This window comes from Magnolia sinica, chromosome 1, assembly GCF_029962835.1.
Source record: "Magnolia sinica isolate HGM2019 chromosome 1, MsV1, whole genome shotgun sequence".
Classification (NCBI taxonomy): domain Eukaryota; kingdom Viridiplantae; phylum Streptophyta; class Magnoliopsida; order Magnoliales; family Magnoliaceae; genus Magnolia; species Magnolia sinica.
In genome coordinates this window covers 106,106,433-106,131,933 of record NC_080573.1, presented here as the reverse complement: position 1 = coordinate 106,131,933, position 25,501 = coordinate 106,106,433, and the positions used below count along the sequence as shown (strand labels likewise).

The 25,501-nt window shown below is 38.8% G+C and overlaps 1 protein-coding gene and 1 long non-coding RNA gene across 6 annotated transcripts in view; one reads left to right on the top strand and one right to left on the bottom strand.

Annotated features, from left to right (window-relative positions):
- The first annotated feature begins 1,017 nt into the window (after window positions 1-1,017).
- LOC131253249 (peptidyl-prolyl cis-trans isomerase FKBP16-4, chloroplastic) overlaps window positions 1,018-25,501 on the top strand; it is a 42,201-nt gene continuing 17,717 nt past the window's right edge. For 4 of the 5 annotated variants that reach the window (XR_009175066.1, XM_058254202.1, XM_058254190.1 and 1 more), the window contains exons 1-10: window positions 1,019-1,192; window positions 1,282-1,413; window positions 9,998-10,053; window positions 10,180-10,235; window positions 14,138-14,195; window positions 16,065-16,139; window positions 17,026-17,115; window positions 21,008-21,085; window positions 21,208-21,248; window positions 21,380-21,411. Coding sequence is in view for 4 of the 5 variants with exons in the window: in XM_058254202.1 (XP_058110185.1) it covers window positions 1,138-1,192; window positions 1,282-1,413; window positions 9,998-10,053; window positions 10,180-10,235; window positions 14,138-14,195; window positions 16,065-16,139; window positions 17,026-17,115; window positions 21,008-21,085; window positions 21,208-21,248; window positions 21,380-21,407 (669 nt within the window). In the remaining variant the exon portion in view is untranslated. Of the gene's footprint in view, window positions 1,193-1,281; window positions 1,414-9,997; window positions 10,054-10,179; window positions 10,236-14,137; window positions 14,196-16,064; window positions 16,140-17,025; window positions 17,116-21,007; window positions 21,086-21,207; window positions 21,249-21,379; window positions 21,412-25,501 lie in introns of all 5 variants that reach the window. The other variant, XM_058254211.1, reaches the window with a different exon arrangement.
- Window positions 15,453-16,162, bottom strand: LOC131253270 (uncharacterized). The gene is made up of 3 exons (XR_009175067.1): window positions 16,052-16,162; window positions 15,940-16,018; window positions 15,453-15,583 (listed from the first exon to the last, which is right to left on the bottom strand). It is a non-coding gene; the product is annotated as an uncharacterized LOC131253270 (long non-coding RNA).

Sequence of the window (25,501 nt, the reverse complement as noted above, 5' to 3'; positions counted from 1 at the left end):
ATTGGACTAGTTTAATACTTGGATTTTGTTGTACATGTAAATAAGAGCAAGAAGAGCGTTTTACTTGCCACAAAAGTATTTCCTTCCTTTAAGAAAGAGAGAGAGCTTTCGTTGTTTAGCCAATTGCAGTGAGAAGGAGAGAGAGAGATGTAAAGAAGTGTGAAGATGATTGAGGAAGAAGCAATAAGTGAGAGTGGAAGGGAGAGAAAGAGATGTGAAGAAGTGTAGAAAGGGAGAGTGGATTGAGGAAGAAGCAACGAGTGAGAGTGGAGGGACGTAGCAGCGAAGTATTGGGTTTTTTCTTCTGGTGGTTTTTTTTTTTTTTTTTTTAAGTGAGTGGCCGTGTGGACCAATGAGGATTAGGTAATCGGGGAGCCTCTGTTTGCTGAATAGCAGAGGATCCGGACTCCTTCGAAACGGATGGGCTTGGGACAGCCCGGGGCTCTGAACAGCCACAATGATGTATGGCTATTATCCACATTGTCCATTTATTTTTCACGTCATTTTATATTATCATCCTGAATTTTAGGTATTTTCATGGCTTAAGTGAACCACGCAATGAGGATTAAACGCTTACTGTTGAAAGCTCCTTGGGAGCTATGGAAATTTGGGATCCAGGTGACATTTGTGTTTTTCCTTCATCTAAGGTCTACATGGCCTTATTAATGAAAAATAAACATCACAGTGGACACTAGGAAGGTTTCAACGATAAGCGTCATTAGTACCACTTCTTCCAGTGGTGTCGTCCACTTGAGCCTTGGGTCTGACTCATTTTTGGCATCATAGCCTAAAATTGTACGGAAAATGGATGAACGGTGCGGATAAAATACATACATCACGGTGGCCTGTTTAGAGCCCCAGCCTGTCCCGAGCTTGGAACAGGCGGGTAGTACCCATCCGAATAAAAAAGTAGGTCCTGAAAGTTCACACGGACAAGAGCCACGTGTACCATCATCTCTCTTTAAAAAACAAAACGGACGCACACGAAAGAAAGATTAAAGGGCGCCAAAGAATCCCATTAGCCAGTCGAGAGGAAGAACGAAACAAAAGGATGAAATTCATGAGGTTGGAAGAAACCCCTGTTGCATTTGTTTGGACAAGCTCCATTTCCCTACGTTGCCCCTGCTTCTTCTTCTCATGGGACTCTCCCTTCTCCCATCCTCTCTCAACTTCCTCTCCTCTGCCCCCCCAAGTAATAATCTCTCTCTCTTCCCCCCCCCTTCCTCTGTGTGTGTTCATTTGGCGTTTTTGAGTGAAACTGGTTTCTTGAAAAACCTGCAGAAAGGAGGTCATTATGTAGGAAATTTCAAGTGCCACGTTGTTGCTTGGACGCTCCATCCCCACCGGATACATTGGATTTGGATTCCTATGGGAAGGGAAAAAGATGGTTCATTGGCTCTCTCTTTGCAGCAGGTTAGTAACTTGGTGCTTCCCTCTTTTAAGAATATTCCTTTTTCCAATAGACCATCCCAGAGTATGATCAGCTGTAGACAGATGATGAACACGTTGCATACATGCACATCTCAATCCAACTGTCCAAACCTCATAATTGTAACTATTTCGTTGATGATAATCACGACTGTCTGATTGATGATAATCATGTCGCGTAGCTGCGCATCTCAATCCAACTGTCCAAATCTTGTAATTGCAACCAGTGTTCGAAGTATTGGTATCGCTACAAGTTTCGCTGGCCAGGGATATGGAAACAATATCGATATCGCCGATAATATCGCTGATAACTGGAAATGCGGGGAAAAATGAGAAAAATGGCGGAATTTTCAGCGAAACTTCAGGAGATGTTAAAATATACATATTTGTATATTTAGAAATAAAAAAGTTTGCGAAAAGAATGAATACATAACAAGTTTCCATTTAATGGGGCCTTAAAAGCATGTGTGGTTATAAGAAATCAGTCCAACCATCCCATCCCGCCTATTTAACCATCCAACATTCTATCCAAATATCTATCGATATTGCAAAATATCAACAACACATGATATTTCACCAAGAAATCAACAACAATTGGAAAGGAAAAGAAAGATTGTGGTCTCAATATCGTGCATGTTGCGATATCGATAAGATTGAGAGATTATCAATATTATCAATGACAAATTGAAAACTACATACAACTATGTGCCCATGAAAAAAATTGAAATAAAATTTTTTCTAGTAAACAAAATTTTGATGATATCAATACGTTGGTGATATTATTGAAATATCGTCGATATAGTTATTATACAAGCATTACCTAGAATTTACATTGTCGAAAATATTGGCGATACATTGGCGATATTGATGCATTAGCAATACAAGTGACACCTAGAATTTACATAATTGAAACTATTGGTGATTATATTAGCGATATTGATACATTGGCGATACTTAGTGATACATTGCTAATACCTGGAATTTTTGATACTACCAGCATTATTGGTATCATTACCAGCGTTATCGGTATCACTGAGCTGGAGATAAAGATAATATCGGAGATATTTCGATAATATTGGAGATAATTTGAACACTAATTGCAACCACTTCGTTGATAATAATCACGACTGTCTGATTGATGGTCACTGAACAGATGATTAGAGAAAAAAATTCAATGTTCAGTAATTGCCAGACAAATGCGATGAACAAACATCAATTAGTGCGAGGTCAGGGTTGTCCGATCAATCCGATTCTGGGGCTCCATCTAATGTGGGGTCAACTATTCAGATAGTTTGGATTGATATACACATGTGACATGTGTGCGGTGGCTCATGCCTGTGGAGATATGCCGGTCATCTTTCCTGCTGCATATATATCACAAAGGAGGAGTTATATGATATTCTGTCAGAGTATGGTAGGCCATACTTACTGATACATCTGCCATACATGTGGTACATATGGAAATCATCCCAGATTGTCCAAATTGTGGGTCCCAAGTTGAATGGGCCCATACCAAAAATAACACCGATCAGAGGACCCTAGATGTCCAACTGGCCATCATCTTCGTCTTCATCATTTTAGCTTTTCTCTTTGCAATTTGGGGTTGGTTTTTAATTGTTAAATTGGCAGAATTTTTATATCAGCTGCCCACTGGACCTCAACCTACCTCTTTTAGCCAATGTTTGGATTTGGCTGTGGCAGAGGCTTACATCAACGCCAATGGCCATCAAAAGTTCAATCAAAATGATCAACTTTCTGATTGTCAGTCATTCCCAATATGGACATGGCACATGCCATAACATTCCATTAATGCAATTATGTTGATCTGTATGAAATCATACCCCAACGTAACCGATATTATTGCTTGAATGGATTTACATACTCCATACCTATCTATATATTATTTTAGTTTACTGACAGCTGTGCGTGCAAACACACACATCATGCAATCATGCCCCTATGCACCATAGATTCTTCGATTGCCGATCCCACGCTCCCATTCTCATTCCATCATTGATCTTGCTCCGGCCTTGACACTTCTCGGACTTGAACTCTTCACCAAACAACCACTGATCTGATGATGGCTGCGAGGAGGCAGCTTGAATAGTGTGTATTTGCCATTAGGCACTGGATCACCGGTAGCAATGGTTCTACACCACAAACAGTATTCATCTCCTTGTCTGTATCTCTTCTTTTGTTCTTGCTGTGTCTATGAACCTAGCCATGGCAACCAGTGTTGTCATGTGCGACTGCATATGCGCATATCCATATGCGATGTATACGATCGCATACAACATATGCAATCGTATATTGGCAATGGCACATTAAATTTTTTATTTTTTATTTTTTGCAAACAAACAACTTTTTGCCTATAAAAAGGCTTTCAAACCTCCTCCATTTGGAATATTCTCACCCCAAAACTCTCTTACTCTCTTCTTCTCTTACATTTCTTAATTCCAAGTGGTCTTAATCTCTCTCCCTCTCCTACATTCACTCTGTCTTGGAAGTTGGAAGATCAAGATTCAAGCACTTTTAAGTTTCAAGGAAGATAGCTTGTTGATTTTCTACAATAATAAATAAATAGCTTGTTGATTTTGTTGTTTCTTTTTACTTGTTAACTATATTGTTGAATGTTGATGACTTGATGTTTAATTCATTATTTAATTGATTTTATTTCTTTCAAATGTATTTTAAATATGTAAAATTAGTTATCTATTAACTTAGGAAAGTTCCCCTTAGTTTCATATATATATATATATTACATTTTTTTTTGAAAAATTTCCTATTTTCCGATTTTATTTTATTTTATTTTTAATTTTCGAAAAAAAAATATGCGGTCGCATATTCGATTCAACAACATTAATGACAACCTTTTATAAAGCCCTAGATCCATAGTTGTTTGGGTTTTTCCCATTGCTTACTGGAGAAGCCGACCCTATTGAAGCGTTCTACCACATGACCAAGCCTCTCCCTCTTGTTGCTGGAGAGAGGACTCTTTCAATGGTTGAGGTGGAAGACGGCAATATGGCCACATGTGTATGCACTACAGACACACGTGTCAACGTTCACAACGTCCTTGGGTAACAAAATTGAGTAATGATGGTAGGAAATTGTCCTTGATTCATTCGGTACAAATGCTTTGCGAGGACTTTTAGAGAATATAATTGGCTAATGACGATAAGAGTTTGAGTGGCTTCTCACCTCAAACATTCTGAAATGCCTAGAGGACTTTGACGTATGAGTATTCTGCTACCTATATGAAAGAAGAAAGAGAGCAACAAAATTGGCTAGCATAGATAAAGTGAAGGAAGAAGTGAAATGGGAGCATCTCTAGAGGTCAAAATAATTGGTATTGCTTAATCATGTTCTCTTTGTGGAAGAAAAATGTTGGAAAGAAATATGTATGGTTAAGTGGGTCTAATGGGTACCCAAGTATTGACCTTGTACTTCATGGTGGCATCTATTGAACGGAACATGAACCCGCTGGTTTAGTAGCAACCCTTCTTACTTAAATCAATTGTAGAGGAACTCATTGACCATTTTGCCATTATATTCTTAATGATGCGTAGTTTTCCTAACACTTACGCAGAGTTCAAGAAAGGTTAGAAATTGAGGATTGAGTCGGGTAGTGGCTCTCCGTCAGAGTATGCTATGTGGACTCTACTTCTTGAAATGTGGAAATTGTGTTCATGCCTTCATGGGACCTCATTGGGCAATCCGAGTGAATTTGGGATTGATAATTTTCAGCATGATAAGTCAAGCCGGCGTTCTTAAGTTTGTTTAGGGCTAACAAAGCAAATGAACTAGAAATTCAAGTTGTATTAATCAGGCTAGAATTGTTCGAAGATGCTTTTTCTCTGCATGAGTGATAGTTGAAGGGGACTTCACAGGTTCTTTTTCTCGGGCTTCCAAGAAGAAGAAAGGGTCATTTATGTTTTCTTTTTCACCATTAACAAAATCAAATCTATTGCATAAGCATCTTATGATCTTAATCCCGGAGAAACCAAAGATGTCCAAAAATCTTTCAGCAATGGGGTTGTAGGCACCTTCTTTTTGTTAACTCATCTTGTCCACTATCTTGTTGGATCTCTCATGCAAATATTTTGATTAAGTGATAGTTGGTTGATGTCGGGAGGGATTTAGTCGTTTAACCTTTTCCAAGAAATCATGAGAAGCCAGTCCCAAATAGTTAGGACAAGGCTATGATGATAATGACAACGAGGATGCTGATGGCCATGACAATGTCTTTGATGATGATGATGATGAAGAATATACTTTAGTTACTGATTGATTTCTAGATGTTATAATTGTTACTCCCTTGGAAACCAAGGTTTCTAAATTGGGAGGAACCTAAAAGGGTTGTGATTCAAGTGTTGTTTAACCCTTCTTGGAATCACCGCAGAGAAAGATTTGAGGCATTTGGATTATTTTTTTCCTTCCACTGACCTGGGCCCACTCATCATCAAAGGCAAACCTCACAATGTAGTAACGCAGGTCAAGAAAGAGAAGGTAAAGGCTTAGAGGTGAGCCTGCATCCTGATGGGCTTAGGGAGGTTTCAGAGAGGCTAGACATTGTGTTCTCAGTAGTTTGTAATGAGGTCGATGTGGTCATGTGGAAGCCTTATCATTAATGAAAGAAGGAATGGGGCACTCTTATATTGTTGTAGGGGATTCATTCCCTTCATTGTTATTGATCCCTTTCTTTAATAAAATTTTGGTTATTTATAAAAAGAAAAACAGTGAACGGAAACAAAAAGGGGAAAGTGACATCTATGAATATCAGGGATGCATTCTCACACATGGTAGATCATGGGGATGCATTCTACCAAAAGGCTAATGTTAGGGAAATTAAAGTTATTTATGGGTCATCAATAGCGTAGAAACCAAGAAAACGTTGCTCCTAAACACTTTCAACAATGATCATGAATACATTTTAATGAGTGTTTATAAAATTAAAAATTACAAGACTGCTGTTCGTCTGTTACCCCTTTCTAAAGTCTAAATGATTTAGAGTACTATTTTTGGATGCCTCATCTTCAAGCACAAAACATAGACTCCCTAGATGTGGCAACATGGCATGCGTAAGAGATCCAAGATTGTTTGTAGGGTGGTGCCCACAATGTATGTTTATTAACACACAATCGTGTGAGTCCATTTATTAGGTGGCAACGTGCTATGAAGAAATGGATGGGTAGTAAAACGATAATGAACTCTCTACATTGTGAATGTTGATCTCACTGGATGAGTGGACCGACCTAATTTTACAGGACAGACGCACTATGGAGACTATCTAATGAATTTACTGCATCTTGCATGCATCTACCATCAAGGCATGCATAGGTATCTGTATTTGTGATTGAAGATGGAATGTTTGAAAATAACAATCCTCTTATTTCCTTTTTGGGCTTGTTTCAGTAATATTTCACCACCATTATTTAAAGTGGTGGTGACTCATCCACTATACACACGGCATGCATGTACAGAAATTTACGCTGTTTAAACCATGGGGCCTAATGTGAATGGATCATGGATCACATTGATTGAACGATCCTAACCATCCAATTGGCAGCTTTCAAATGGTTGTCTAAAAGTATTTTGGTTGACGCTCCAAATTCATAGTATGAAATCAAATGATCAAGATTGTTCAATCGGTGTGATTTCTGGACATGCCCCATCCCACTGGGCCCTATTTGGAAATTCTGGATTCCCCTGCATATATGCCACATGGACATTGGGTGAGTCAGCACCATTTTGAAAATGATGGTGACCTTTGGCCATGGTCTTGACTCCAGCCCTCTATTATGATGGTTCTCTCCAATTCTAAGTTGGTGTGTCTGATCCGCAAAATGCATAACAATTCAAACCATTCAGATCACATGCCTCACTATGGATAGAGCAAAACTTGAAATTTAAACATCTGATTCACTCTTTTAAATTGGATCACTAACCAATTCATATAAGCATTTGAGCTAACATCATTTGATGGCTAGGATAACCAGAGCTATTTTTGGGTTGTGCTCCATCCACACTGGGTCCTAAGTATTTGGACAGTCTGGACTTTCATGAATATATGCCAGTGACCTCATCATCTGAGCGACACATGCACATTGAATGCATACCATTAGTTATCATTTTTTCCCCTAACCATTCATTTCTTCATAAATGTGTGGTCAGCCTGATAAATTGGCTTATGGGTTTTGGCAAAGGAATATACATCATCAGGATCACCTTACGTGCCATATCAGCATGTCCAGGTTTTGTCTTTTTGAGCTTAAAGATGAGGCTTCTGGAAATAACATTTTACAAGCTTAGACAAAGGAGTAGGATAAATTAGTGGAAACTTTCGAAAGAGGTTGATGGTTAAGGGGATGCACAAACTTCAGATACTCAACTTGTTACTTTTGAAGACACTTACGCTGCAGTTGGTGGACTCTAGTTTTGTTAGATATGTGAGAGGTTGCAAGAATTGTGAGTGTGTTAATTTTGATGCAATCAGATCTTCTAGGTGAATTGCCATCCTTTGGGATGCATTTTTATTAACCAAAGAAGATTGGTGGGAGGGTGAGTTTTCTGTTTCGGTCTATCAGGAGGTGTCCGGCAAGGTTCATTGTGTGGTCTCTTGTGTCTCTTGCCCCTCAATGATCCAAGCTAGCCAAGTAATCTTTGGAGTGAATTGGGTTCAATTCCAAGTAGATGGACCTTGTGTTGTGTGGGTGGTGATTTTAATATAATTGATTCTTCTTCTTTTTGGCAGTGATTGGGGGAGGGGGGAGTAACTTCTTTTTGGAGGTTTATTTATTTATTTATTTTTATTTTTATTTTTTTATTTTTATACTTTTCCCAAAATGGCTGGGTTGCAAGAGCTTGTTAATTTACTGTTGGGTGGTGCAAACTTTACCCGGACAAATTGTAAGAAATATCCAACAACGTCCAAAATCCATTGATTCTTGCTTTTTGAGGATTGGGTTAACCATTATCCAGAAGCTCTCTAGTGGGCTATCTTGGGTATCCTCCTTTGTGCCATGGTGCCATTCTAGTTTGTACTCATGTGCTGGAGGAGGGCTTACTTGAAGCCTGAAGGCGATCCTTTACGATGATAGGGTGGGTTAGTTATAGTCATAGACTTGGTCAAGCTCAGGATTCCGAATTATGAAATTAAGGAGTGTTACAAGAATCACTTCAAGCATATTAAGAAAGCTAAAACCTTTCAATGATATTTAGGAGCTTGACTGAAAAGAAGATGGGGTTTCTATCTTTGGGAATGTAATCTCTAATGAAAATGGTAAAGAAGAGCAGAAGATGCAAGTTGAAGAAATCACTTGGAGATGATGGAGGGCTATTTGTTTGGAGGCAAATAAGAATGATTTCCCATGGCATAGCCCATGCTAGAATAAGGAGGAATAGGATTCAACGGCTAAAGACTAATTGGTTAAGGAAGATAACTGGCCAGCTATTTATTTGGTGCTAGAGAAATTTTGCAAGGACCTCGACACTGCTCTAGACTGAGTAGGTTGAGATTACATAACCTTGCCTTTGAGAGAGTGGGTGATGAGGGGGAGTGTCTTTTTGAGGAGGAAGTGGTTTAAACCTTCCTTCTCTTTGCAATCATTGACAAGTTTTGGAAAGTTCCCTTATGAAGCATGATCTGTTTCCTTTGCATCTATCTAGGAACTTTTCCTTTCACTGTAATTATTTTTGGCAACTAGCCTTTGTAATACCTTATATAGTATCATTCTTGAAGTTCTATCCTGCACACATTGGTATTATGAAGATGGTGGGATATAACAATATGAGCTTTGTTGATCACAAATTTTGGGCGGGCTGCCGGGCTCCCACTAGATGATGAAGCAGACAGTTCAAAGTTCAACAACCAGTCTAGTGGTCTTGTTCTCAAAATTTCCATTTGAACTAATTTCGAAAAAAGGAGGTTAGAAAACCCATGTGCTGGTTTTTGTTATGTCTTCAAAAATGATTCCAATTGTCTCAAGATGGAGACACCGAGAAGCCTTTTTCATGTTTTTGCTCGTGTTTATGCACATGCTTTTCTTGTCCTTTAGAAGTGAAATTTTCTACTGAAAATTTCAGCCATGTTTCCCCTATGGTAATTGACTTGGATTATTACTTTAAAAAGCAAACAACTGAGAGGATTCTTAGAGAATATAATGGTGTCAGCACTAGAAGCTCCATGTTGTCTGTAAAATTGCCATAATATTCATGTTCTCTGTAAAATTGCCATAATATTCATTGAAGGGTCTTGTCCTCAATGGTAAGGTTTGGTCGAAATTGGGCAAGGAAGGTGTCGCGGGGGGGGGGGGGGGGGGGGTGGTGGGGTGTGTCGGGGTGGGGACTTCCTTCAACGTCTGAAGAAACCTATATACACCATCCATGAAAGAGCTGTACTAAGGCCACTTAGTTGAAGCTAGGTGCTAAACACAATAGAATTTATAGCTTCTACCTTTTGAGTAAATATACATGCTTTATCTTATACCACTGCTATGAATTGTTTTGGTTTGCATGTATCGCTTATTCTGATTCATTACTGGCTTAATTTTTGTTTATTATGATTCAGCAACTGGCGTTGACATCTGTGACACAGCTGCTGCTGTTAGTACAAGTAGAAGAGCTGTAAGATATGTTTATTGTCAATGAGTTCTATAATTCATCTCTGTTGCCCATGCCAGCTAGTTTGTGTTTGCTTCGCAGCAATTATTATTATTTTATATAAATTTATTTATTTGTTTTGTTTTGCAGCTTAGAGGGGCTAAGATACCTGAAACTGAATACACTACTCTCCCAAATGGGCTAAAGTTAGTAATACACAACCCTTCCCTAAAAGCTTGTAAATCACTGTAAATTCTTCTCTCTATTAGTCATTTTCAATTCTTTTTACGTCTATTTTTCTTTAACAGTGATTGGTCATTGCTAGTCATTAGCACTTGTGTGTGTGTGTGTGTGTGTGTGTGTGTGTGTGACTGTACCCGTGTGTAGGGTGGTGTTTTAGATTGTTTTTATGAAGGCATTTGTCCTTTGCTTGTTTTTAACTTTTTATTAATAAAGTAGTGATTAGAGCTGTTAGATCTGAACTACGTCTTCCTTCTCCCTTTGAACATTTTCCCCCTTTTCTTTATTTATTCTTTTTCTTATTCATTCCATCCCATTTATATGGTATCAGAGACATTTGTTCTTTGCTTTTCGTCCTCTTAAATGTCTTTCTTTATCCCACCAAGAAAGGAACACCCGCAAGGCTGACTTTCAACATGTTGGATATTTAGAAGGCAGTTTTGGTGTGGTGGACATAATCTATTGTTGCAGTTTGATGTAGACCAGTGTATTTGGAAAAGTTGCATCAGTCCTCTATCTAGAAAAGAGATCTATAAAGTTATGAAAAAAAAACAGCAGAAGCAACGCGCTATTTGAAAAGGAGAGTTTTTTAAATTTGGAGTCTAGATCTGGAGCGCCAGACTCTCTGGAAAAGAGATCTTGGTAGATCTGAAAAAATTAAAAAATTGCAGCACCACACTTCTAAGAGGTTAGCAAGGGCGGCAAATGTACAGTGACACTAACACATCAATATACTGAAATGTCCATGTAGTTACAATTATCTGATAGAAGTGCTGGCTTTGTGAAGGCGTACACTGGAAGGTAAAATCATGCAGCCGTGAAAAAAAGAAGAAAAAGGAAATAGAACCTAACGGCAAAATGTACTGTATATTCTAATGTTTCACAGTACCCAATTTTCTTGTCACTGGTTCTTGGAGTGCTAGCTCTTCTCATTGTGAAAAAAAATATGATGACTAAGTGAAAAGGTATGGTTTCCAGAAGTACACTCCTGTCGTCTTCTTACTCAATCTCTGGCCCCTTCTTTTCGTGAATATAGCCATGAGTGGCAAAGAACTAGGCACATCATAGTTATGCCACAGTAGCAAGTATCATGGTGTCCTTTTAGAATTATAAAATATGTCTCTATCCAAGAGCATGGACAGATAGGGTAGAAATGTCATATACAAACAATTACGTCGTATACATCAAATGACAGTGCTCTGATCATTGCAAGTTCCTGAGCAACATGGCTTGTAAGAAGTTCATTTACTTGGATCAATAACAAAGATCAGTTGTAATCACCTTATTTTAAACAACCAAAGGGTTTTGATACATGTGTATGCCCAAGCTAATTGCTGTTGATTGTACTTCATGGAGTTTGCTTCATTTTGGAGATTGATTGACTATCTTTTGTAGATCGGATCACTTGATGATGAATAACACTATACATAAACAAGGCAAATTTATATTGATTGAATATTAAATGATTACAACTCATGGGTAAATTATGGGATAGACTTAGGGCTGTCAATGCGCTAGGCTGGCCCAATGGGCGCGGGCCGGCTTGGACTGGAGTATCAGGCCTGAGGGCTGGGTTTGGGCCTAAAGTTTGAGCCCATTTCTCAAGTGGGCTGGACTTGGACTTAGCTGTCCAAAAGCCCATCACCCGGCCCGGCTCGATATATATATTTTTTAAATTTAAAATTTAAATAAACATATTTCCCTTCCAAAATTCAAAATTTACATCATTTTTTCCCATCCCATCCCATCCCTCCTCTCTATCTCTCTCTCTCTCTGCTGAAATGGGAAGAGGAAGTTTATTTCTCTCTCTCTCTCACTGTGTTGAAATGGGAAGAGGAAGAGTAGAGGTGAAGCAAATCCAGAATAAAATCAATCGTCGACTATCGCCAAATGTCTAAACGGGCTTTTGAAGAATGCCCATGAACTCTCCGTTCTCTGCAATGCTGAGGTGGCTCTCATCATCTTCTTCAATAGAGGAAGTTTTCCAACAGCTCCATGTAAAGAAACTCCACAAAACCCAAAATTAAAAAAGGGAAAAATAAAAAAAATCTGATCTTCTCTTGCTTCTAATTCTTTTTGTCTTCCATTTTGACTGTTCCTTGGCGTCTTGATGCTGATTTGCTGATTAAAGTGCAAAAAAATGTGGTCTCTTATGCCTTGTTTTTCTGGTTTTTTGCTCGTCTGAGCAATTTGACCTTTATATGATTGTTTCATTTCAGATATGGAATCAGATCTGGTTTTTGTCTTTTTTTTTTAATTTATTATTTATATTTTAAAACCTAAAGAAACTTCATTAATGGAGATATGATGATAACATCTATAACATCCTTTTGTTGAAGCTCGTACATCTAAACCTCAAAAGTAAGATTATTCTATCCAAGAAGAAAAGACCATCCAAATACCAAATTTAAAAAAACAGTATCCAAAGTTCTTCTTCTTCTTTCTCTTTGAATGGCCTGTCTCAGGCTTGGGCCGGGCCCTGCATTTGTATTGTGGGCCAGGCTTAGGCTGGACTATTTTAGCCCATCAAGGGCCCAAACCTGGTATGGGCATATGTTGAAGAAGGCTGTCCAGGCTTGGATAGAGCTTGGCCCGGCTCTAACCTGGCCCATTGACACCCCTAGATAGACTAGTTCCCCACTTGCAATTTTACATGTAAATAAGTAGTTAATTTCTCTTGCATTTTTAGATTGTCAATGTCCATGATGGTTCAATAATAGAAATTTCTATAAACATTGGTCCTCTGATTCGATTATGGAAAATTTCATGTCATTTCAAATTAGGGACTTTGATTCCTTCAGCTTCAGTGCAAATATTAGTTTCCAGACAATCATCACTTTTAAATGATGAAGCTTAGTTGTTAAATCTTGTTTGGATTTAGAAGTAAGGTCTCTCCTCCTCACGCTTAGAACTATGATCCCCAAATACTTTGGATTAACATATCTGTATCATGACTGTGGTTGATAAATTAGTATTAAGGGTGGCAATGGGCTGGGCGGCTCACCCAGCTCGAGGAGCCCACTTGGCATTGGATGGGTTTGGACTGTGGTTTGGGCTTGGGCTTCACATGTATGGCCCGTTAATATAGATATGGTGTAAATTACTTACATGCCCTTGTAATTGGGTTGAGATGGGCTACAATAACGTGAGCCCAAGCCAACCCAAAAATTGATCAGGTCATGCATGTTAGGCCCAAGCTTGGTCCATGGTCCAAGCTAATAGGTCCAAGCCCAGTCCAAAACCGAATGGGCTCTTTGGGCTTGGGGAGTATGAATATATTATATAACTTGTTGATCATAGTCAACTCGTTGATTTTAAAAAACTCATTGATTGTAATAGCTAATAACCTATGTAATGAACTGTTATATAGCGATTGATCATGATCAACCTCTATAATAGTTTATCACATAGTGGTAATTGGAGTTTTGTGCTTCATTGCCAGTCCGCAGCCGGTGTCAATTTATGCCCTTCCATCGTGAATTGGAACAATATGATGATGATCTAAATGTATGTATGTATGTGCGTGCGTGGGTGTGTGTGTGGCTGATTTCATTATAGCTCGACCCGACCTATCCAACCACCCCCCCCACCAAAAAAAAAAAAAACACGCACACACACACACATAGAAGGTTTTTTTTTTCCCCCTTCCTTTCTTTCTCTAGACATGTTGGTCAACCGGGGGGCAAGATTGCTTCAACTCAGGCTTGGGCCTTCTATATGAGGTCCATTCCTGGCTTGGGCCTTGCCCGGCATGGTCCAAACCTGGCCCAATGCCACCCCTAAGTATTAAGTGCAAACTTCAAGGTCATATCCATATTGCGTCTGGGTATCATAGCTTTGGCTCTTATTATGATGTTCTTCTAATCAGGTACTATGACTTGAAGGTTGGAGGTGGGCCTGAAGCTGTGAAGGGATCACGCGTTGCAGTACGGTCATGCTTTCAGTTAAATTTATCTATATGCTTCTAAATTATCATCTGAAAATCACTTTTGAAGACGATGTTTTCAGGGGAAGGAAGGCATTCATGTTTACATTTGCATGTTTACTTATTTATGATGCTCTTATTGCGTAGTTAAGATAAACTTTGTATATGCTGTTTTTGAGTGGTCCTCTGCATCTGTTTGTTTAGTCCTAAATGTATGTTCATCCTTATTACTTTGTAAAAATTTATATAAAAAAGAATAGGAACTGATTTGTTTAATGGCTTAGACATTCGTTCATGTAATAAATTGTTTTACTTAGTTATTGTATTGAGTGTAAATAAAACTTCATACTTCGAAACCCATCATGTACTGTGTTCATTTAAACATGCTGATGTTGTTTTGATAGAAATAGATTGATAAAAGTTTGGTGGCTGCCGTCAAGCATGCTCAAACTTAGATATTAAATTATTGGTAAAACCTTTAGCTATTGAAGATACTGAAAATTCGTTCCTGCTACCGTCATTTTTTTTTTTAATTGTTTCGAAATAAAATTCTCTTTGCCTATCACAAAAAGAAGGCCGGGTGCAGAATTAACTCCCTCCATTAATTTACACAAATGAGGATAACTATGGACAACAACATTCCTAAATAAATGTGATACTAAGCTCTGTTGGAACTACAAAATAGTTTGTGGCATTTACTACAAAAACAATTCAGTCTTCACTAAGGGTACACTTGTCTGCACAACATCTGCATATATAAATGCTACTAAAGAAACAATTCAGTCTTCACCAAGGGTATGTTTGTCTGCACAACATCTGCATATACAAATGCTTAGCAGTGTAAAGTTTTTACCATGGATCCATTTGATAGCAATAGTGTTAACACCGATAGTATTTTACCACATGTTATTTTTGGTTTTTTCCTATTAAAGTCATTTTCCATGTTTGTTTATGATGCGGTACACAAGTCTGAAAATCTGTTTTAGCCCAATTTTTGACCTGACAACATTGTTAGCTCGAGCATATGGGGTCCACTGCATTCATCCCGCCACATGTAAATGGGCTCTGCCACACATACCAACACATGTAGGGCCCACCTTATGGGTCCAAAAAGGACATAAACCTATTTGTAACTATTCAAAATAGACATCACATATGAAAATAAATCATAATTCAGTCCATCATCAATCATCCAAAGTTCCAAACCAAGGGAAATGGGCCTAACCACACATTAACACATAGGGCCACTACATGGGTCCAAAAGATGGAGATCACTTGTTTATACCTGTTCGAAGCATGTATCACATACAACAATAACTCATTAATTTGTCCATCATCAACCATCCAAACCAAGGGAAGTGGACCACAAAATATCTCTCCACTCGCAACCTTTAATGCAGGGGCATTTTCACACCGGGCTCAAGTGGGGTTGCCTGTGGGATGCAAGGGCACACTCAAGGTGGGCGGGGCCGACGGGGGAGGTCTCGTATTCGAAACTCCTCACCGGGAGTGATTAATGTGCATTTCACACCGGGCTCGAGTGGGGTAGCTTGTTGGATGCGGGGACACTTGGGGTGGGCGGCCTGTGTGAGGCGGTACCCATGTGATTTGGGGCTCACGAGAGGGGTTCGACCGATGTCCTAACCCATGAGATGTGGGGCCTGGGCTATGAGATAAATGAATTAATTCGCCATACTCTAACAATTCGAGCTTTTAGAGCAAGTGGTTAATTGTCCTGCATCAACCTTGTTTACTAGTTACCTCTCCCTTAAAAGTTCTCAACTATATCATGTTGTCAGATGTCACAAATGTTCACTGCTTAACCTTTTTCATTTAAATTAGCATGATCATGATAACTTTTATATTGTAGGTTCATTATGTTGCCAAGTGGAGGAATGTTACTTTCATGACTAGTAGGCAAGGGCTTGGTGTTACTGGTGGATCTGTGAGTATGAATATTACATTATCGTACATCTGATTTCTTATACATTCTAGTTTCTAAAATTGTGCACAACAAATCATGAGTGCAATTTTCTATCAGGAGCTTTCGATTGAAATCTATTTGTGGTGTCATCTCCACCATGCATGTCGCCACAGCTATGGGATCTGGACTCCATCTGGTGGGTCTACACGTATTGGCTCACAGTCCAAATATTTCACAAAATGAATGCATGTTTGTAACCATCCAATCAAATAGATTCTTGCCCATTGAATGTGGACTATTACCCATTTTTGTTTATCATTTGTTTGTAGGTCAATTGTTGATTCTTAGGATCATCCAACTGGTGTACTTTATTTATTGTTTTTGTTATTCTTTCTGAGCCATGGTCTGCACACAGTGGGATGACCTGATGGAGGTCCAGATCACTGGAGAGGTGGCCACAGGTATAATGGAGATGGCATGGCTGATAGTTTTCTATCTGCCACACTAGATAGTTGATGACATCAACTATAAATCCACAGTAGCAATTTCTTTATCTTCTTTTGTTTTTCATTTTTTAAGACTGTACTGCTGAATATTACCATCTGCAAGATTGTGTCTATTTAGCATAAAAGATAACTGTTCTTGCATTTTTTATTTTATTTTATTTTTAATTCAGAAATGAGATGATAAGCAGCTTCTAACTGGATTTTGTGTAAAAACAAGAATGTGTTCATCTTCAGCAAATTTTATACAGATGAAATGATTAGCAGCTTATAGCTGGATAAAGAATTATTATACATTCATATTGTTAATTTAGAAATTCATAATGATATTCCCTTTGTAATCAGAAATTCTCCAAGGCCTTTTACTTCTTAATGTGATGCTATTATACTGAATTTTTTTGCAGCCTTATGGATTTGATGTGGGTCAATCTGAGAGAGGATCTGTCCTTAAAGGACTGGATCTAGGGGTTATAGGCATGAGGGTAGGAGGCCAGGTGAGACTGATATTTACTGTGTGACTTCTCTGTTTTACTGTTATCCTGCAAAAGACTGATGTTTAGCATAATTTACAAGTTCACTGCTAGGTCCAGTGCTTCAGGGTCAGTTTTGGTGGGCCATCATATATTGCACCACCTCAAAATAATGCTTTGTTTACATGTGAGTTGAATGTCGCTAGCTACGGGTAAGGCATCACTTGATGGAAAAGTGGTAGTCAGTTCACTCAATGAGGCGCTATGTTTCCTTCTCAAACAGTCCAACGCGGTTTGCACCATTTGATGGCTCAGAAATGGTGCCAGATCACCACTCTGTGGTAACATCAAAGTGGGCCATAAGGATCTTTTTCAATGCTATCTTTTATAAACCCAGACTGTGGTAACTTTTGAGTGACATGTAGAGTCAGCAAGTTTCAGTGATTTTTTTTTTTTTCAGTAGACGTCCAAACATACAGTACCTGCAGTGCAGCTAATGTTCCAAAAAAGTTGCACTTTTTGAAATGCCAGTTGGAATAACATCATTTTCATTCTTATACTCATCTTTGTGAGAAGCTTTAGGGTTGAATAAAGCGGATAATGGAGAAGTGATGTTTGACACAACTGTCTATTATCTTTACAATGATAATTTGTTATCCTTAAACATGCCTAGTTGTGATATCTCAAATATCAGCCTTTGACCTGAGATGGACTCAAGCTATGTGAGTTGTTGGATAATGGCACATGATGAAGTCTGGCAAAAATCTTTGACAAGATTCCGGATATTCTTAGTGAGATCAATGGTTTTTCAGTTCATCATCATAGCATTATACCAACTAACTGGGGCCAGCTACATGAATCCTTATCCCCCATTCCACTCTATCAAGGCCCATATCATCGTCTGTTGCATTTACTCAGGAAAACCAACTTGGATATTGAAGGACCATATCCTCAATTAAACCATAGGTCATCGTATATTTTCTTACTACATCTATTCAGATCCTTTTGGGCCTTCTCCTTGCCCTCTTAGAGGCTTCAATAGTTCAACTTGAACCAACTTATTGCTTCTAACTAGGGTAGTTCTTTCTCTTTGATACTTTAGGGGAGTTCTTACACATGGACAAACCATCTAAGTCTACTTTCCCTCGTCTTATGACCAATTGCGGCTACTCATAAGTTTTGTTGACTGTGTTCATTTCTAGTTGTATCCTAATCTCACCACTCATCCATTTCAACGCCCGCATTTCAGCCACACTTATTCTATGAATGTGATGTTCCTTGACTGCCCAACATTTTGTCTCATAAAGCATGGCTGGTCTTATAGCTATCTTATAAAATCTCTCCTTTAATTTGATTGGTATGTGGTGATCACATAAAACTCCTGTGCCACATCTCTGTTTCATCCAGCCCGCTCTAATTCTGTGAGCAACATCCTTCTCTATTTCTCTGTTCTCTTGAGCTATCGATCCAAAATACCGATAGTGGTTTATTTGGGAACTTCTTGGCCATCAATCTTAATTAGTTCGTTGTTTCTACTCTTGTTTTTAATAAATTACATGTCATATGCATTGTATCTGTTCCTCTAGTTTTAAAACTTTTAGATTCTAAAGCACCCTTCCATAGTTGTAGTTTTGTGTTTTCCCCTGTGTTTGTCTCAATAATCAAAACTATGCCATCTACAAACAAGACACACCACGGGGCCTCTTCCTGTAAATGCCTGGTTAACTCATCTGACCAATGCAAAAAGATATTGACTTAATGCCGACCCCTAGTGTAGGCCGTATGTTGTTGGAAATTCACTTATATCTCCACTAGTGATCCTCACATGAGTTACCGCTCCCTCATAATGTCCTTAACCATGTCAATTTACCCCCTTAATTTACCCCCTTAAGACTCATTTCTTTCCTAACACCCACCAGATTTTCTCTCTAGAGACCCTATGCATGCTTCATCTTAAATCAATAAAGACCATGTGCATATCCTTTCTCCTCTCCCCAAACTAATCCATCAACTTTCTAAGAAAGAAAATGGCCTTGATGGTTAATCTCCTTGGCATACACCCCAACCTTCTAATACATTTATGTCATCCCTTAATACTGCAATAGATAGTGCAACTCCGTATGTCTCATTTATTCTTGTAGATGGATACCATGATACTTTTCATCCATTCTTTTGGCATTTTCTTTGTTCTTTCTATCCTGCAGAACAACTTAGTCAACGAAAATAAGTCAATCTCCTTTGTGCACTTCCAAACCTTTGTTGGCATACCATATGGCCCTAATACCCTTCCTATCTTTATCCTTTTCAAAGCTTCATTTATTTCGTATATCGTAATCCTATGGAAGTGTCTATGATATTGAATGCCATTTGATTTTACAATTCCTATCCCTAAGCCCTCCTAGTGGACGCCATTAAACAAGTTTTGGAAATAACTTATCCACCTTTCATTGATCTCATTGCCCTTAACCAATACCTTATGGTTATCACCCATAATGTGTTAGGCATGATCTAGGGTTCTACACTTTTGTCTCCCTCATTTTTATAAGTTTGAAAGACATCTTTATTACTTTCTCTAGTCCTCAATCTATTGTACAGATCATCATATTCCTTTAGCTTAGCCTCACTATGTTTTTAGCATTTTTTTGGAATTTATTCTTCTAAATTTTCCTTGTTTTTAGTCCCTTGCCAAGCCTTGTTTCATGATCGTTTCTCACCAATAGCCTTTTGTATCTCATCATTCCATCTCCAAATTTCCTTATTGGAGTGGCTTTTTCCTCTAGATACTCTGCTAAAACTTCTTTCGACACTTACTCTATGCACTCAACCATCTCATTCTACATAGTGGTAACTTCTTTGTCAACATTCCACTTTCCTTCTTTGATAAAAAATTTCCTAAATAATATGCTTCCTCTCCTCTTAAATTCCACCAACTTGTTGGACGCATTAATTTCATTGTATCTCTTCCATCTTGATGTAAACATTCATAACTATTAGCAGTTTTGTTGTTAGACTCCTGATATAACCGTGCAATCTTTACATATTGATAATTTTATCTTCCTAAGTAGAAAGAAGTCTATCTGGCTTGTATATGATCCACTTTCAGAGGTTATTAAATATTCCTCTCTTTTTAAAGTTTGTGCTTGCTATTGCAAGGTTGGATGCTGAAACAAAATCAAGGACAACATTCCCATCTCATTTCATTCCCAGAACCATATCCTTCATGGATCCTTTAATATCCTCTACTATCTTTTCCTACATGGCCATGTAAGTCTGTCCTATAAATATTCTCTCTCCATTTGAAGTTTCTTGTATCAGTCTATCAATGTCCTCCTAGAATTGTCTCTTAATTTCTCTTCTAATTCTGTGCTTATGCACTAATGACATTGATTATCTCATCTCCCAACACAACTTTATTGATAGAAACCGATCGCCTACTCTCTTAACATCTACAACTTTATGATTTTAATTTTTTTGTACTATTATCTCTCCTTCATTTCTATTGTTCCTTTCCGATAAACCAAAGTTTATTCGTATCCATTTCCGTACTGCTTACCTATTTCCACTTGGTCTCCTGTACGGATGATGTTAACTTTCCTTCACTTCATCGTATACACTAACTCCATACTCTTATCCATCAAAGTTCTTAAATTTCATGTGGCAAGACATCCTATTCTCTTGGACTAGATTCTTTACCAACACATCCAAAATGGAACAGAAAATCTTATCTACTTTTCCCTGCAACCGGTTGCCGTTTGGTGTCACTTCCAGGGGACGCCCTAGCCAACCCTTGCTTATTTCTCACTGCACATGGGTGTTCGTGTGGGCGTCGCTTGCAATGAACACCCTAGCCAACCCTTGCATTTCTTTAAATGGCCTGGCTGAACTTCATTAATCTGGAAACATGGTGTTTTTGTAGAGATTGTTGATAGTTCCTCCTGAGCTTGCTTATGGAAGTAAAGGAGTCCAAGAGATTCCTCCAAATGCGACGATTGAGGTAAAAAAGTTCATTTCTCTTTTAAGCTTTATTCAGTAATGGCAAACAAGTTTCTTATAGTGATGCTATCTTCCATTTTGGGTTCTAAACTTTGCTCTTCTATCTTCACCTTGAATCTGCAGTTGGATATTGAACTACTGTCTATCAAGCAAAGTCCATTTGGGTATGTATGGATGCTGGAGAGCATATTAGGAATTCATCATTTTCATGTTTCCTCACATGTCTTTTTATTCGAGTCTTGGCATGAACTGACTCTACCATTGGTTGCTGTCAATTGCTACTTTCTTGTGACAGGACTGGTGTAAAGCTTGTGGAAGGATGACAAAGTAAGCTCCTTTTATTGCTTATATGCTCCAATGCCTTTGGACCCATATTTATTGAGATTTGTCTATGTTCTCGCCTTCTCGGTATGGTGTATTTTCGGCAGTTTCTGGTCTAAGTTGAATGCCTCACCTGTTCCTCTTTGAAAGTCTCACAGAAACTCTTTACTTGTGTCATATCATTTTTTTTGTTTTTTTAAACTCATTTAATGCATTTGCAGTGATGTTTAATAAACAGGCAGTACGCAGGTACTGCACAACCATGCTGGACATCAGATTTCTGTTATCATAAAATGCCATGCAACATCTCATCACCGCTTTCTAAGTTGCATTAGTTATAGCTTCAATAAGTATAGATGATGATAGAAGTCAGTGTTTGAGTGGAAGTTTTCCTCGTCTGGGCTCATTTCTTTTTACTATCACTCTAATCCCTTGATTGCATGGATCTAGCTAGCTTCATAGATAAATAGGGTAGGGCAATTAGCAGATGAGTAGGTTGGATCAAAATATACCCCTTGAGTTTAGGAGAACCGTAAGCTGGAGTATGGTTAATAATCGTGGGTGTTTGGGTAGCAAGCATAGAAATTATGAAGTCCAAGGAGTTCCCCCTGAAAGTGGACGTGGTATTGTTTTTGTTGCTAACAGTGTTTTAAAATCCAGACCAACTGGTCGGATGGAACTGACACAAAGACAGGCCAGGACTGCCAGGTCATTAAAATTCGAGCTAACTGATTATTTGATAAAAAAATGCACGAGTGCCCATTGGATAGAAACCAAATTTACTATCCAGCATGACAGAGGCTCTGTTGAATAATGTCTCAGGCAGATGTCTGGACACACAAAAGGAAAAAAAGAAGAAGGTAAAGGTCCAGTCTGGGTTTTAGAGCAACAGTCCTTATGAATGGTAGCTTCAGAATCTTGTTGTTGGCTGCTCAAGCGAAGATCTAAATTTTCAAGATTGGCCACGGGCACCAGATATCTTATCGATGACCGTGGCCTTTAGACCTCAAAGTCGATCTTCTAACGACATTGGTGGATCTGATGTGAGAAGAAGGTTATTGCATGTTGATTATGGATGAATGTTTAAATCCTCAACTCGACAACCCCAATCCCCAATCCAGCATGATAACAACTCGAACTCCACTTAAATTGTTTCAAGAGGAGGTACCAAGTTCCTGCATAAACGTTGTTTGCCCATTTCCAATAAAAGTTTGTGTCCGCTGGTGTTGCTCTATTGCCAACAGGATCAATTTAGGTAGTCAAATTCAATTAGAGATTCAGAAATAAGAAAGTCAGGGACCAGGAATCCTTGGGATCCAAAGTTTGTTGCTAAAGTATGGGTCTAGGAATCTCCAAGTAGTAAGAGGGTCTTTTGCCCCCAATCAATAGGGAATAAGAAAAGCTGTTGAGTTGAAGGTGTATTACCAACATTGTTGGGTTGCGATACTGTTGCAGTAGCAGTGGTAGCAGCAGCAGCACCGACCACAATGGGAACTGCTTGGGCAACTCTATAGGGGAAGGAAACAAAGGTGCGCCTTGCATGGCAACAGCATAGTTGTAGTAGCACAGGTTGACTGCTACTGGATTTGCCTGTTTACGAGAAGAAAAGTTCTTCCTTCAATATCAGCAATTAAGTCCCTTGTCTCTCCGACAGTTACATGAACATTGTTTTCAGTGGAAAGGTTGCTGACTTAGATGGCGTAGTGCGATAGAGGTCATCATTGCAACCGCTGCAATCCAATAAATTACTGTAAAACTCAACATGTGGTGGTTCTCTCAACGCCAAAGAGGACGGCTTCTTGTTGTAGGGATTTCAACCGTGTTTAGAATGGTAACTAGCTTAGTGGATAGACTCAGTAACCAGGCATTGCAATGTGCAGGTATTGTTGTTGATGGAAATTATCATTGTTGTGTTTGGATAACATCCTAGAGTAGGCTATTATTTGGAACTTTGGATGCATGGAAAACGAATTATGTTGGAAGTCTGAATTTAAATTCACTGTTCTAGACAATCCATTATGGAGTCCCATCTTTGATTGCTTAGTGCTTACCCCTCCCAATAAAACATTGGTCTAATGTACCTAAGTGTCCACTCAATGGCTAGGGAGTTGGATTGTCCATATTGATCACGCTATAGATGGTCTCATGATCTAGTCCATCCATCATGTGGCTTCCACCTTTGAGTGCCAACTCAGTCGGTTGGATGATCCTAACCATCCACTCAAATGGGCGACCAATCTTGACTGTGCAACGACTCATCTGATCATTGACCTAGGCCATCACTCATGTTGTTTTCACCTTTCATTGGCCATCCCTTCAATCGTCTAATCCATGTCTAGGGAAATGGATGGTCCATATTGATCATATGACGAATGGTCCATTCATCTGGACCATCCATTGTCTGGATCTCACCTTTGATTTTCCATCCTTCACACACTTGGATTGGATGATCCTTACCGTCGATCAGTGGCTAGGAAATGGATGGTCCATACCGATCATACTAAAAACAACCGAACCATTGATCCAAACCATCTATCATGTGGGTCTCACCTTTGATTGTGTTAGAATGGTCGCATGTGTGATGTGATCACACGTGACGTGTCCACACGTGTGACCATCATGTTTGGGTCCAGTTTTTGTGCATGGGTTAGTATATATGAGCTTTTGAGTCTACGGTAGTGTGCTTATTTTTGTTTCTTGTTGTAAGGGTATTTTGGTAATTTCCTCTTTAAAGTGAAACCCTACTAATAAAACCAGAGGGGTGGGGGCGTGCGACCATTAGAGCTCTCCACTCTCTCTCATGTTCTCTCTCTCTCTCTCTCTCTCTCTCTCTCTCTCACACACACACACACACACACACACACACACATTCTTTTCTTCTAGATCAAGAGCATGGTATCTAAGCAACTTTGATCCAAGTTTTGCTTCTTGATCTCTCTTCTTTACCTTATTTCATCTCTTTTTATTATTTTTTCATTTTCTCTAGTGGGAAACCCTAACGTGTTTGGGGCTGATCTAACCTAATCTTTTTCAGGTGTTGTACCCCCACGTGATGGGTGGTGAAATCGTGTTTAACGAGTACGTGTAAGGCCCGCTTTTGCATTATACTCGTGTGATGGGACAAAGTGAGCTATCATTCATCCGATGTGCAATCTATGTTAAGTTTCTTAAAGCATGAAATCAGATTTGAGGGCTGAAAATTCAGAAATTTGTGAAGACCCTCCTTTATTATGTTGATCAAGACAAGTTGAAGGTCAGAATTAGGTATTGATTTAGTACATCAGTTTGTTGGAAAATTTGTGTTGAAGGAAAATTGTTGTTATTATTCAAATGGATTCCAAAAATGACCTCAAGAGAAGTATTTTATCCTCATTGGATTTGGTGCCCCTCCAAATAAGATCATTGAAATTGAATGGCACAAGCTATCTATAGTGGGCCACGTCCGTAGAAAAATTTCTGATTGGAAAGAGGAAAGTTAAATATTTGACATCCCCGAAACCTAATACCACTGCTACAGGTTATGATGATTGGGTGACAGATGATGCCCAAATTAGGGCATTTTTGTGGAATAACATGGAATCACATATTAATGCCAATGTTATCTTCCTTAAGACTGCCAAAAACATCTGAGATGCCTTGAAGGGGATGTATTCTGGTGAGAAAAACTTAATCTATATTTATGAACTCCTACAGAATATATTTGCATTTCAGCAGGGAGATAAAAGTGTGGGAGAACATTATTCTGCCTTACGCGGCATGTGGGAAGAGTTGAATGTATATCAATTGTTGTCAACCGATTTTTAGGTTATGCTTAGGCAAATGTTGGAATTTTGTGTTGTTAAAGTTTGAGCCTATGAGGTCCTAGATTCTTGGAGGTAGTGAAATTCCCTCAGTGACAGAAGCATTCACCAGAGTATATAGGACGGTTGGCATGTTTACTCAAAGTTCTACTTCATCAGATTGTTCCTGCAATGGGCAGAGGTGATGGGGGATTTCAAGGTGGCTGTGGTCGGGGCGGTAGATTTGGAGGTGGCCATGGTTGTGGCCGTGGTGTGATTGTCATTGCACCCATTTTGGCCTCAACAATTATAATATT